A 15,623-nucleotide genomic window follows, 5' to 3' on the forward strand; every position below is an offset into this window, starting at 1 on the left:
CTACGTATGGGTATGATCTTGTGGCCATTACAGAAACATGGCTGCAGGGTGACAACGACTGGGAATTAAATATGCCAGGGTATTTAACAATCAGGAAGGACAGGCAGGAAGGAAGGGGAGGTGGGGTGGCTATGTTAATAAACGAAGGCATCACTGTAATACAGAGAAATGATATTGGGACAAAGGATCAGGATAATGAAACAGTTTGGGTAGAGATAAGGAATAATAAGGGGCAAAAAACACTCGTGGGCGTAGTATATAGGCCTCCTAATAGTTGCAACTCTGCTGGAAGAAGTATTAATCAGGAAATAGTCGGGGCATGTAATAAGGGAACAGCTATAATTATGGGGGATTTTAACTATCATATTAACTGGACAAATCAAATTGGGCAGGGCAGCCTTGAGGAAGAGTTTATTGAGTGTATTAGGGATGGATTTCTTGAGCAGTATGTAACTGATCCTACAAGGAGGCAAGCAACCTTGGACCTGGTCCTGTGTAATGAGCCAGGATTAATTAATAATGTCCTAGTTAAGGATCCCCTTGGAATGAGTGACCATAACATGGTTACATTCCATATCCAATTAGAGGGTGAGAAGGTTGGTTCTCAAACAAGCGTACTGAGCTTGAATAAAGGAGACTATGATGGTATGAGAGCGGAATTGATTAAAGTGGACTGGGAAAATAGATTAAAGGGTAAGACGGTACATGAGTAGTGGTGTTCATTCAAGGAGTTATTTTACAACTTTCAAAAAATATATATTCCACTGAGGAAAAAAAGGGTGTAAAAGAAATGACAGCCATCCGTGGCTAAGTAAAGAAATTAAGGACAGTATCCGACTAAGAACAAGGACGTATAAGGTAGCCAAACTTAGTGGGAGGATAGAAGATTGGGAAGTCTTCAAAAGACAGCAAAAAGTAACTAAAGGATTGATTAAGAAAGGGAAGATAGATTATGAAAAGAAATTAGCAAAAAATATAAAAACAGATAGCAAGAGTTTCTATAGTTATATCAAAAGAAAAAGGGTGGCTAAGGCAAACGTAGGTCCCTTAGAGGATGAGACCGGGAAGTTAATGGTGGGAAACATGAAGATGTCAAAAATGCTGAACAAATATTTTGTTTCAGTCTTTACGGTAGAGGACACTAAGAATATCCCAACACTGGACAAACTGGGGGCACTGGGGTGGGGGGGGAGGAGCTAAATACGATTAAAATCACTAAGGAATTGGTACTCAATAAAATAATGGGACTCAAGGTGGAGGGGCTTGAGGGAAGTGGCAGTAGGGATTGTGGATGCTTTGGTAATAATTTTCCAAAATTCTCTGGACTCGGCAAAGGTCCCGGCAGATTGGAAAACTGCTAATGTAACACCCTTATTTAAAAAGGGTAGTAGGCAGAAGGCTGGAAATTATAGACCAGTTAGCCTAACATCTGTGGTGGGTAAAATTTTGGAGTCTATTATTAAGGAGACAGTAGCGGAACATTTGGATAAACATAATTTAATAGGACAAAGTCAGCATGGCTTTACGAAGGGGAAGTCATGTCTGACAAATTTGCTCGAGTTCTTTGAGGATATAACGTACAGGGTGGATAAAGGGGAACCAGTGGACGTAGTGTATTTGGACTTCCAGAAGGCATTCGACAAGGTGCCACATAAAAGATTATTGCTCAAGATAAAGAATCACTGGATTGGGGGTAATATTCTGGCATGGGTGGAGGATTGGTTATCTAACAGGAAGCAGAGAGTTGGGATAAATGGTTCATTCTCGGACTGGCAACCAGTAGCCAGTGGTGTTCCGCAGGGGTCGGTGCTGGGTCCCCAACTCTTTACAATCTATATTAACGATTTGGAGGAGGGGACAGAGTGTAACGTATCAAAGTTTGCAGATGATACAAAGCTGGGAGGGAAAGTGGAGAGTGAGGAGGACATAAAAAACCTACAGGGGGATATAGACAGGCTGGGTGAATGGGCGGAGATTTGGCAGATGCAATACAATATTGGAAAATGTGAGGTTATGCACTTTGGCAGGAAAAATCAGAGAGCAAGTTATTATCTTAAAGGCGAGAAACTGGAAAGTACTGCAGTACAAAGGGATCTGGGGGTCCTAGTGCAAGAAGATCAAAATGTTAGTATGCAGGTGCAGCAGGTGATCAAGAAGGCCAACGGAATGTTGGCTTTTATTGCTCGGGGGATAGAATATAAAAACAGGGAGGTATTGCTGCAGTTATATAAGGTATTGGTGAGACCGCACCTGGAATACTGCATACAGTTTTGGTCTCCATACTTAAGAAAAGACATACTTGCTCTCGAGGCAGTACAAAGAAGGTTCACTCGGTTAATCCCAGGGATGAGGGGGCGGACATATGAGGAGAGGTTGAGTAGATTGGGATTCTACTCATTGGAGTTCAGAAGAATGAGAGGCGATCTTACTGAAACATATAAGATTGTGAAGGGGCTTGATCGGGTGGATGCGGTAAGGATGTTCCCAAGGATGGGTGAAACTAGAACTAGGGGGCATAATCTTAGAATACGGGGCTGCTCTTTCAAAACTGAGATGAGGAGAAACTTCTTCACTCAGAGGGCAGTAGGTCTGTGAAATTTGCTGCCCCAGGAAGCTGTGGAAGCGACATCATTAAATAAATTTAAAACAGAAATAGACAGTTTCCTAGAAGTAAAGGGAATTAGGGGTTACGGAGAGCGGGCAGGAAATTGGACATGAATTTAGATTTGAGATTAGGATCAGATCAGCCATGATCTTATTGCATGGCGGAGCAGGCTCGAGGGGCCGATTGGCCTACTCCTGCTCCTATTTCTTATGTTCTTATGTAGGTTGGGGTCTTTATATTAAATGTTGCTTTCAATAGCACTCAAGGTAAAAATCTCTCTTCATATCAAGAAGATGCCAGGTTCAATCTAGATTTATACTGGCCTCACTGTTGCCAGTCTATGAGGAAACCAACCATGGGCAGGGTCCCCAACTCTATCTGTGATCTTTGCTGAAAGTGCACATTTGACATTGGGAATGGTTGGAATTTCCCCCTCCCACCCTGCAATAGTCATAACCTTGCCACAACGCAGTTTATGTAAGAATGGCTACTTGAGTTTCACTGCATATATACTAAAATTTACTCTTGACTCAAACTCTTTGTAGCATCACAAGTGAATCACCAATTGGCCTATTAATCACAAGGACATATATTTCAAGACTGCAATGTTTGGCAATCATAAAAGGTAGACAATTAGCATGTTGAATGCCTTCAATTAGATTTATACAAGAGGGAAAAGTAAATACGTTTTTAAATATAGACACAAGCAAATCTCCTGTGGCATTGCGTACAAGTAATCTGAAGTTTGGAGCAGAGCAGTGATATGAAGCATTTTCCCATTCCCAGGAAGGATTGGATCACAAACGAGGGGTCAATAAGTACAGAATTTTAATATTAAAACCACTGGACCTTGAGAAATATGGATTTGTTCTGGTTTTCCTCTAAGTAACTATTTTTTTAAAAAACTTTATAACTGAGTAGTGAAAGACACTACTTTATTCAGTATAGTTCAGCACCCAGTTATGTACAATCTCCATTAGTTACTAACCAGAAAGCTCCAAATGGACTTGTTAGTAGGCAAAACAATTGGTACTTATTTCCAATCCTATCGGGGAAAAAAATATTTTGTTGTCCAATCAGACAACCCAGGTGAGTCTTTAAAGCACTAGAATGTCTATGTTTGACAGCAAGATTAACCATTCACAAAGCACATCACAACTTTATAAATACTTCTCCCGCTCCCACTTTGATCAAAGGTGGCACTTTAATTATTATACTCTTAATGACTGGAGTTTGTTAAAAATTTATTTTCAACACTATATCTCACGGTTTCAGACAAACCAAGATAGCAGCTGTAAAAGAATTGAATGATTTAATTGGTTTCCCTTCTCTGGTGTTTTTTTAAAATTTGAATTGCTGCAGATTGCACAGTAAAACAACTTTTCCATCTTTCCACAAAAACATTTATGGAGATTCCTTTACTTAAGGTGCACATTGTAAACATTATGACCAACACCACAAAATGACTTGTGAAGAGAAAACAAAAGTTTGATTACTCAAATGAGATTCTGCTGTGAACAGATCTCAATGAGTAATAAAAAAGAGCAACAGCATCCAAGACTGCACAGGTGGGCTCTGGCTGTTCTATTGATGATTGCGTAGACAGTCAAGACATTAGAGGCTCACCGTGAGAATTATCCAAATTCACAAATCACAGCATGTATTTTGCTTATGTTTTAATTGCTTCAGAATTCCTCCAATTTACTGTATAATCCCAGGTATTTTTTGTTAAACAAAGCAAAGCAACAGTTGAATCTGTAGGAGAATATATTACTAACCATGTCAAAAAAATGGATGATATATTTTGAGGCATGTGCATTCCAACTTAAATCAGCTTATACTCAAGTACACAGTCTTAACTTAAAAAATGCGATTGTCACAGGTTTTTGCTTTGATAACATAGGTAGCAAAGCTTCTGGCTACTACTTAACAAGCTGACGGTAACTAGAGTCCTCAGTTCCATATATATTATATTTCTGTGCTGGAATTATATCCTCATTTTGGTGTGCGAGAAGGATATGGACAGTACACAAGTGCACAAAAAAGCTGTGAATTAATGTGATCAATGAAAAGACATGCTGCATAATTTTGTAAGTGGCCATTCTTCATTTGTGGAAGCCATCACAGCATAGTGTGATCCAGTCTTCACCCAAAGTCCATACAGCTGTGCTAATGGAATGGGAAGTTTATTTACAATGCAGTGAAACCTAGCTTAAAGATTATGTACCCAAAATGACCAACTCTACCAGGAGACCAAGAATTCAGATTTGAACTGGTGTATAAATGCAGTCATTACTTCAGGTCAGTAGAAATCTGTGTCCATTGTATTTCCACAGAATTTGGTAGGTACATGGGTTTTCGACTTTGATAGCAGCATCAAACTAGTTTTGGAGCTATCTGGTTCAAGGAGCTTGAATGATTCCAGGGATGAGGGGCTTTAGTTACATGGATAGACTGGAGAAGCTGGGGTTGTTCTCCTTGGAACAGAGACAGTTGTGAGGAGGTTTGATAGAGGTATTCAAAATCATGAAAGGTCTAGACAGAGTAGAGAGAAACTGTTCTCATTGGCGGAAGGGTCAAGAACCAGAGGACACAGATTTAAGGCAATTGGCAAAAGAACCAAAGGTGAAATGAGGAAAAACTTTTTTTTAAAAAACACAGCAAGTGGTTAGGCTCTGGAATGCACTAGCCGAGGGGATGGTGGAGGCAGGTTCAATCACGGCCTTCAAAAGGCAACTGGATAAGTACTTGAAAGGAAAAAATTTGCAGGGCTACAGAGATAGGGCGGGGGAGTGGGACTAGCTGGATTGCTCTTGCATGGTGCCGGCGCGAACTCAACGGGCCGAATGATCTCCTTCCGTGCTGTATCCCATGATTCTAAGTGACTCTCGGAGTATGCGTTTACACTTTGCTCAAGTTAGCCTCGTTGCATGAAAAGACATGTTGCATCCTTAATAAAATTATGGCTGAGTGAAAAGATTCAGACTTGTGCTGTGAACTCTCCTGGAATTGGGATTACGGCATATTCAGACACATACTTCAAATGTTAATTTTTGGAATATATTTTGACTTTAGTTGCTTTTATGTTTTATGTTGGATTTAGTGGTGCTAGGGTTGTTTGCCCCCGATGAGCTCAACCCTACTAGTTGATGGTTTTAGCTAATCTGACAATTTTGAGACTGCCTCCGGCTCACCTGGGCACTTGGTGCCAATACAACGGCGGTTTTCGGGTTTACTGTCCTCAATAGGGTTAAAATAGCATTATTTAGTGAGGTTACAATTAACAATAGTACAGTGTGGACACTGATCGAGCAAAAGCTCAGAGTTAGCTATGACTTCTAAAATCCAATTTATGATACTGTCTAGGTTCACAGATGCAAAATGGTAATTCCATAGATGTTTAGTTAGGAGATGGCCATTCAAACCATTGTGTCTGTGCCAGTTCTTTGCTACTACAATCCACAAGTAATCCCACTTTCCAGCTCTCCCCCATAGCCTTGTATTTTCTTTGGCTTCAAACTTTTATCTACTCTTCCCTTAAAAGATACAATGGTCTCTGCCTCAACTACTTCCTGTGGAAAAGCATTCCATGCTCCAACAACACTCTGCACAAAGAAATCGTTCCTAACCCCTCTCTTCCCTCTGAAATTTTGAAGTGATGGCGCCTCATCATTGATTCCCCAACCAGAAGAAATAACAGCCTTGAATTTCTGCAGGTGTTCTGCCGCTCTCCCACTAATACTTTGATGAGAGATCACTGCAATTCCCAGAGAAATAGCGGAAATAGCTGAAAACAACTGTTTATGCTATTTCTCATGGGGGTTATGTTGATCTCGTGAAGTTACAGCAGGAGACTGGAAGAATCTCTGCAGAAATTAGGGACCAGTCTCTCCCTATTCACCTAATAAAACACTACACAATTTTAATAACTAACTTATTAAATCTCCTCTTAGCCTTCTGTGCTCCAATGGAAATAGACCCAGTATTTAACTTCTCTCAATTATAGTTTCTCAGCCCTGGTATCATCACAGAGAATCTATGGGGCTTAAATTCATTAGCGCCTCAAATCAAGCGCAATTCGTGCGGCACACAGCCAAGGCACGCCAGAAAGAAGAAGCCCAAGGGCTGTCCTAAATTGTTCCTCGGGTCTCATCATCAAAATTTCACCAAGCGGAGGACACCAATCGCCGGTTGGTGCCTGTCCAATTTCGTCTGGCTTAGACGCCAGCCATGGCCCACAGGAGAGTCCGGGGGGGGGGGGCAGCAACAATCGTGAGGAAGGTGAGCTCAGGAAGGCAGCGGATGCAGTCTTAATGGGAAAGGCAAGAGTACTACTCCTGGCTCTTCATTAAGGTAGCTTACCTGCAGGCTTCTTCCGTGGCCTCCAGCGGTCCCTTTAAGGTCCACTGACTCAGCCGCTGTACAACCTGAAAAAGTGGTCAAAGCTTGAGGCAACATTTAACCAATTTTGCCAACGGGTCCAAAAACGGGCACAGGAGACTCATTTCAATATTAAAGTAAGACCTGCGCTCATTTCAAGTGGTTGCCGTTGCTGCCTTAAAAAAAAGCCCTGCCGAATTTCGGGCGCGGCCCTTTCCACTGCTATAGTTGTCATTGTTGCGCCTGTTTTACGCCCATAAAACAGGAGCAACCATGTTGAATTTCTACCCCATGACTTCAATGCCCTTTCTATAATGGGGCACCCAAAACTGCAAATACTACTCCAGCTAGAAAGAAATTACATATATATATATATAAATATATATATATATATATATATATATATATATATAGCACCTTTCACAATCTCAGGATATCCCAAAGCTCTTCATTGCCAACAAAGTACTTTTGAAGTGTAGTTACTTTTGTAATGTTGGGAAATGCAGCAGTCAAATTGCACACAGCAATGAGAGAAACAACCAGATAATCTGCTTTTATTGGTGTTGGTAGAGGGGCACATGTTGGCCAGGACACCTACAGCAGTTACCCACTCCCCTTCAAATAACGTCATGGGATTTTTACGTACACTTGAGGGGGCCTCAGTTTAACATCTCATCCATAAGAAACAGTGCAGCATTCCCTCTCTCCATACAAAGTACCTGGAGTGGGGCTTGAACCTACACCTACGGACTCAGAAGCAAAAGTGGTACCACTGAGCTAAGGCTGACACCGATTATGGCCAAACCGTTGCCTTGTACAAGCTCATTACCTCTTTGCTCTACATCCCTATTAATAAAATCTAAAATGCTATTGGCCTTTTTTATACCTTGATCTACCTGCACTCGCACCTTTCAAGGAATTATGTACCTTTGTACCTTTACACCGTGATCCTGAGCTGAACTTCCGACCCCATATCCTCTCCAGCACCAAGACCGCCTACTTCCACCTCTAATATTGCCCGTCTCCGCCCAGCCTCAGCTCATCTGCTGCTGAAACCTTCATCCATGCCATTATTACCTCGAGACTCGACTATTCCATTGCTCACCTGGCCGGCCTCCCATTTTGCACCTCCCATAAACTTGAGCTGATTCAAAACTCTGCTGCCCGTATCCTAACTCGCACCAAGTCCCCATCGCCCACGTGCTCCCTGACCTACATTGGCTCCAGGACCCGCAACGCCTCAATTTTAAAATTCTCATCCTTGTTTTCAAATCCCTCATGGCCTCACCCCTCCCTATATCTGTAACCTCCTCTAGCCCTACACCCCTCAGATCTCTCTGCCCTCCTCCAATCTGGCCTCTTGCACATCCCCAAGTTTCATCATTCTACCATTGGTGACCATGCCTTCAGCTGCCCAGACCCTAAGTACTGGAATTCCCTACCTAAACCTCTCTGCCTCTCTCTCCTCCTTTAAGATGCTCCTTAAAACCTACCTCTTTGCCACCTGTCCTAGTATCTCCCTATGTGGCTCAGTGTCAAATTTTGTTCGATAATGATTCTGTGAAGCGCCTTGGGATGTTTTACTCCATTAAAGGCGCCATATGATTGCAAGTTGTTGTTGTAACATCTCAAGGGGTGTCAGCACTCAAGAACTGTACCCAACATGAGTCATCCTCATTGAGAGGAGGGATCATGAAAAATATGTTAACACTATTAGTTCTACAAATTAGTTTTGGGATCAGTAAAGGCTCCTGAAAAAGCCTGAACAACATTAATCTAAGGTGATTAAAAGAAATGCTACAGCTGAAGTCAAAAAGCTAAATTTGAAAAATGAATTAAAATGGGAATGAAATCAATGAAATCAGGTCTACACAAAATCTTTCTCTTTACAGATTCTGATGGACTTGTGTATTGCTAGCATTTTCTGTTTTTATTTTAAATGATGGGAGTCAGGGACAGTTTCCAGCACCAGTGATTTTTCAGTAAACCACTGCACACATTTATCCCCTATTTGATTTAACATACTGTAACGATCTGTACATTTTGAGTTCAGCATTAGGAAAATCTAAGTCATTGTGGATAAGGCTCCATAATAGCATTACTCATAGCAGGGTTAATTTATTTGATGCTTGAGAATTCTTTTAATAGCCTTTTATCTTAAAAATAAGTTCTTTCACAACATTTAAGAATCTATTAGTTAATTAAAGCTCTGCATTCTGAATCCAGAAAAATATATGGACTTCCTGAATGCAAATGTGGAGCAAGTAGAAAGAGACTTGCACTTATATAGTGCCACATCACACCTCAGAAATTTCAGTATTTCACATATATAATTACTTTGAAGTGCAGTGACTGTTATATAGAACCGTTTATATAGATTGCCAAAAGATGAAAAATCCCAAACTAAAAGCCCGTAAGTGTGAGGAGTAGTAGAAAATTCCTTAAAGTCTGGAGGCTAAATTGGCAAAATTCTAATATGTTTTAGCAGGGGAAGAGTGAAGGAAAATAGAGAAATCCTTCAATATTTTCCTGTATTCTCCTCCTCCTCTTCTAGATGTTATCTCCTTGCTGTGCTGTTTCTATAGGCTCTGGTCACACTTCAGTACCTTGCTCAAGTGACCATTGTTCATGTCTAAGCCTAAATAGCAAGTGTCAGGCTATGTGACCACTGTGGCATCTCATTGAAAGCCAACCCTGTCCTCAACAACGATCCAGACCACATACTTCTATTTGATGTCGCTGGGAAACAATCAAAGTTAGAATCCAGGACAATTTCTCCTCTTAATAATCCAGGGATGCTGGGTTATCTGTGGCACCACTGATCTGTCTGTGATCAAATAACTTAGCACAGGCTGGAAATGGAACCAGACCTTCCTAATCTGTATGCCTCAGCTGCTCACTGTCCTAACCAGCTGAGCCATCAGCAAAGCAGGAATAGAGTTTACATGCATAAACAATTTACAGCTCAAGGCCAAACTGATTACATGTTATGCCATATAATTACATAAGTACATAACTGGTCATTACTATTTTACAATTTCCACACATCGTTAAAATTTGCTCAGGCTGTACAGTACAGTGTGGAATTAGTAACTTTCAATAGTAATTGTCTTTCTGAAAAAGATTTGTATTGTTCAACCTTTTCATGACATTCAAGAGCACTTGGAGCTTTTGTGTAATCCTAATTTTGTAGTAAAACTACTTTGACCTTAATACTTGTCTCCTTTCTTCCCACCGATGCAATACCAAATACAAGAAAATCAGTTTGAGGAAACTCAACTCCAGAATATGCAAACACTAGTCCAATTATCACGTAGCTCTTTACCAACACCATACCTCCTCCCTTCATCAGGTTCAATGGCCCAATTCATGTTACGCATTACCACATACACAAACATCACCATTTACAGTGCATTATATATCCACAGAAGCTCCATACCTGTCTATCAGTAGGAGTAGAGAAGGCGCAGCCATGTTTTCGAAAAGGACAGTCAAATTCACTTTAGTAAAATCACTGAAGCCAACAATTCCTCCAAAGTTGGATGCAGTTCATAGTTCAATCATTCTTCAGAATATTTTCAAGTCAGAAACAGTAGAAGAGCACAGAATCTCAGTCCATTCCTACTTTATTATATATAAAATTATGAAATCTAGTTTAAAAAATATTAAGCTGTGTGGAAATCCAGGTCAGTGCATCGGCAGCAATCCAGTACAGTACTAACATTACAGAGAGAGGGAGGCCTGAAAATTTACACAATACCTTAGGGAGGGGCTAACTGCAATGAGAAGGCCTGCCCACTGAAATTAATTTTTAAATTAAACCAGTTCACAGGTATCAAATTACAAGCAGGGATTCTGCAGTTATTGTAAATCCTTCACCACTAACCTCAATTCGTGAATTTGTGTTCTGATACCCTATATAGGGAAGTTTGGGTTTATTACTGGCCAAAAATTAAATGCTCCCAAAAACATGGAAACAAAAGTTAGGCAAGTTAACAGCTGCCAAAACAAAACCCACATGACTGCTGAATAAGGAAGTTTCATATTAAATTATCTTCCTCTTAACTCTGAATTTTAAAACTGCAGTTATACAAATACAAAGAGTAATCAACTTCCCTAAGAAAGCAGCTGATCCAAACAAGGCACAAGTAATTTTTAATCACTTACATGTACAGTGGCCCATTCATGAACAACAAGTTTCTAACCACACCCCCACAGCAGTCCTGAAGAAAACATGCCCAAAACATACAGATCTCTGTAGATGCTGATTGACCTGCTGTGATTCCAGCTTTTTTGTTTTTGTTTCAGATTTCCAGCATCTGCAGTATATTGCTAGCCATTTTTATACATTTTTCTTCCCACCTTTGAAAGGTCTGCCTCTCCCTCCCAATGCCTGGCATGAGAAAATACAAATACGAAGAAATACTTTTTTTCTTAGAACAATGCAGATTACAGAGTAATACAATAGAAGTGTTTAAAATTATTTAAGGATGGGACAGGGTAGATAGGTAGACTGTTTTCAGGAGTTCAGGTCTAGAATGAAGGGCCATAGATACAAGATTAAATGCAAGAAATTTAGTACAGAGCAAGAAAAACTTCTTTACAGAGAGCCTTGAGGCTGTGGAACTCATTTCCAGGGTTAGTGTTTGAGGCAGAAACTATGCCAACATTCAAGATTAGATTGGCTAGGCAGATGAAGGAAAAGGGAATAAAAAGATATGGGAACAGGGCAGACAAATGTGATTAGACCTATTTGCTCAGGTGGAGGGTAAATGCCAACACGGACTGAATGTCCCGTTGCCATGTTATTTCAATGTATAATACAAATCTATCAATAATCAACCAAGAGAAGGATTAAGTGATCCCAAGCCTATGGCTGGGTGCACCTCCCCAAAAAGCCTAATTGAAATAAGAATAAACTGGCATCATAATCACGTCCTCAAGACATCTCAAAGTGCTGCACATGACTGAATAACTTTTGAATTTCAATCACAACAATACCCTACAAACAGCAAAGAAGTTGATCTGTTTTTCTCCCCCCATTATGTTGGATGAGGAATGTTGGCCAGGACACAAGAACTCCCTGCTCCTCTAGGGCAATGAAATCTTTTGTGTCCAAAAGTACAGGCGTACAGGTCAATTTCTTAGGCTGGCTTTTAATGATGGAAAGGAAAGGCGATTTTGCTCACATCATTCCAGGCATATCTCTGCGTTCTGGAAAATCATTACCAAAGCAGTTAAATTAACTTCATGGTTAATATTTTGTGCTTTGTAAGAGTTTGTACAAATCTGCTGCACTAGCATGGGCCAGGAATCTTGGAGGCTTGTAATCTGTAACCAGGAACGACAGACGAACTTGGATGTGGGAATAAGAAAGAAGAGGTGGCAGCAGTTGTCTGGGAGGAACTTATTATGTGTTCTGCTACATAAGCCTTTGTTTATCAGATACACTGATTAACATAAAAAGAATCTTGCAATGTATTTAAGATGATGCTGTATCAATGCATTGATAATTTACTGAGAGTCCAAGGTAACGGTCATTTATACTCATTTACTATGCAATAAATTGGGTATGGATTCACATGCAATTTGAAAAAATTTGCAGTGGAAACTACAATACAGCAACAAGCACTCAAAATAAAAATGTATACTGCTATGTCAAAATGACACTGGAATTGCAACAGCTTAAACAGCTACTCACTTAGCACCAAACTTATGGTTACTTAGCAAAAGACAGCAGGGGATGGAACTTGCTAGTATTTGGGGTCATAAAGCAAAACAGCCATTCCAACTAGTTGCCCTTTTATCTTACCAATATAGTAAAATCTAGTTTTGGATTGCAATGCTGTATAACCATCTCAGTCCAACTTATTTTCTCACCCAGTTCACTCTCTAAAATCCTTTGGAAATATAGATTCTGCGTATACACACAGTGTGATGACATAATTATGGTCCCTTTTAACCTTAGCATTTTCACTGGGCAGCTCTGAAGCTGACCTTATGATCATTTGGTGTAGATTTGGTGGCAGCTCAAAAGACTCAAGGAAAAAAAAGTGGGTTCCTGCTGACACTAGAAAAATATTAGGCCCTTTAGATTTCCAAGTGTAGGTGAGACAGGGAAAAATGTACTTTTCACTACTAGTTGCGCTCTAGTTACATAAAAGTCATGATCAAATGAGCTTCACCTTGGTAAAGAAAGTAAATGGATCCTTATCCCTAGCTAATGCAAATGAGATTGGTAGGTAGAGATTTAAAAATATATTTTTGCCCTTCAACCCTCTAAATAAACGGTACTCAAAATATTCCAAGGTTAATGAACAACCTTTACATTGTTAATCTTAAAACAAATAGAACACTTCCACGAGTTACAGGAAGTAGAACTAGTATTAAATATCTTCTATTTAAAGAGGAAGTATTATCTACCATCTTGTTTTGTAACCCGAGGACACAATGTGATGCTAGTACAAAGAAAAGCCCCAAGTTGTCCCATAGATCTTAGTGCCTAAAAATATCAAGTGCAAAGGTCAAATATTCAATACTTCATATTCACAAAAAAGCTGGCAAGTCTTGCCAGTTTATAAAATTAAGCTGTATCTAGATGTAAAAAATATTTTTGTCTGACAAAGTTACTAGCAAGTTAAAGTGACTGCTTTTGAGTTTGCTGCAGAACATTAGAAATGACTTTGCAAACCTTGTAAGAATAGTTTTACTTACATCACTATAGCCATTGGCAGCAGAGAAGGTAGAAGATTGAGGGGACAAACAACATTATCAAAAAAATCAGGAAGAAAATTCCAGATGCAGTATTTAAGGAATACTCCATTTTTAGTGGTAGAGCATAGGCTTTTACCTATGATTTCTTTAGCGAGTTCCAGAAACAATTTGTACAGTCAAGGGAAAGTGCTGAAAGGAGGCTCTATAGTTAGGGAAGAGGATGCAATCAAACAGCAAGTGAGCTACCTTGAAGTACTTCAGCACCCTCTTGTGGCTGGTTTTAGAGTAATTTTTAAAAAAGGAGTGGGTAACCTTTTTCTTTCATATAGAGGGATTTAATTCTCTCTGTGTGCTGTTTAACGTGTTTGTATTCAATTATCTGCATTATTTTTAACAGCTGTTAGCCATTTGAAATAAACTGCTTAACGACTGTTAAAATAGCTCAGATGTGTGATCATGCATAAAGGCAGAGAAAATTAAACTCCCAATGACATCACAATAAGCTGAGCTTCCACTAAGTACAAATGGCTCAAATTTGATTCTGATGATTTCCTGGACCAAAGATGTAAAAAAAAAATTGGACAAATATACAAATGGGAAAATCATAGATTTCCCATAGCCTTAATGCACATTTCCATGACTTATGGCATACCAAGTGATAAACTATGCATTTTAATTTCTGCAAGGGGGGGGGGGGGAAGATCCGAACAGAGTTTCAAAGGCATAAGAGATGTGCAAAGTTTTCCTGCTGGTATTCACTTCTCAATTTTTAAATTTAGGTTTTTTTTTTACACATTTATTCACTGGATTTGGGTACCTGCTGGTAAGACCATATTTACTGTCCATCCCCAATAGTCCTGAGACGACAATAGTTCAAGGGCTTTCTCCTTGAACTACTGCAGCCTTTGTGATGATAGAATTAGGAACCTTAAAATACCATCTAAAACAATATTATCTATGTTAACAGTAAAAGTTTTATTAGTAGCAACATCATTGAATTCTGACAATCAAGTATCATCTTTAAGAGTGAAGACCGCTGCAAAGTACTCATTTAATATTTCCACCATACCCAGTGAGTCCTTAGTTACCTGCCCTCGAGTTTCCTTCAATGCCCCAATACAGCCCTTTACAGTTCTCCAACTCTTCACATAACTAAAAAGGCTCCCCCATTATTTCCACAATTGTCTGTGATTTTCTTCTCCATTATCCTTTTAGCTGATCTCATCGTGGCCTTAACTTTCTTTAGCTGTTCCCCATGCCTAACTTGGTTTAGTTGAGTATTAGATGACTTTAATTTGTTGAAACATTTTATTTGTCTTTGATGAAGCAGCTGAAGAAGATTGAGAATGTTAAGGAACACAGTGAGGGCTGGCTGAAGCACTAGCAACTACGATTCTTGCCATTAACTTGTAGATGGTCAGACAGTACATACCTCTCAGATGGGGATATAAAAGTATAAAATAGTCCAACTGAAGAGATTTAAAGTGGGTAGGCACCCCAATAAGAAATGCCATATGGCACAAGTATAATGTCATATTATACTGCCATATTGTAATGCCAAGAAATGCCGTATGGCACAAGCCTGGGTACACACACACACACAACTCCCAAATCTATTTTCTAAAATTTAAATGAAAGAACGTTTGTCTAATATAAGTTACAGTGCTTGGAGGATACAATGGGAGGGGAGGAAAAACAAAGGGGGAAATAATTACTACGAACAGAGTTTGGTGACATCCAGATGACCATCCACACAACCTCAGAACTCTGTACGAATCTAACCATACTTGCATTTGGAAGTACAGAAAACACTATAGGGGATATATCATTGTGAAACAAAGCACAAGTGCTGTCCTGATTCTACAACATAGGGAACTGTGGCACAAAGATAACAAGTTCAAGACAGTTCAGCAAATATGCCAAG

At 39.7% G+C, this 15,623-nt stretch overlaps 1 protein-coding gene across 2 annotated transcripts in view; it reads right to left on the bottom strand.

Moving 5' to 3' along the window:
- LOC137328200 (TBC1 domain family member 14-like) overlaps nt 1-15,623 on the bottom strand; it is a 93,275-nt gene that overhangs the window by 62,070 nt on the left and 15,582 nt on the right. The window contains exon 1 of one of the 2 annotated variants that reach the window (XM_067994320.1): nt 10,425-10,713. The exons of the other annotated variant lie outside the window; for it this stretch is intronic. Coding sequence (XP_067850421.1) covers nt 10,425-10,459 — 35 coding nt within the window. The 5' untranslated portion in view covers nt 10,460-10,713. Of the gene's footprint in view, nt 1-10,424; nt 10,714-15,623 lie in introns of those variants that run through there. 2 annotated transcript variants of the gene reach the window in all.

This window comes from Heptranchias perlo, chromosome 1 (assembly GCF_035084215.1).
Source record: "Heptranchias perlo isolate sHepPer1 chromosome 1, sHepPer1.hap1, whole genome shotgun sequence".
Classification (NCBI taxonomy): Eukaryota; Metazoa; Chordata; class Chondrichthyes; order Hexanchiformes; family Hexanchidae; genus Heptranchias; species Heptranchias perlo.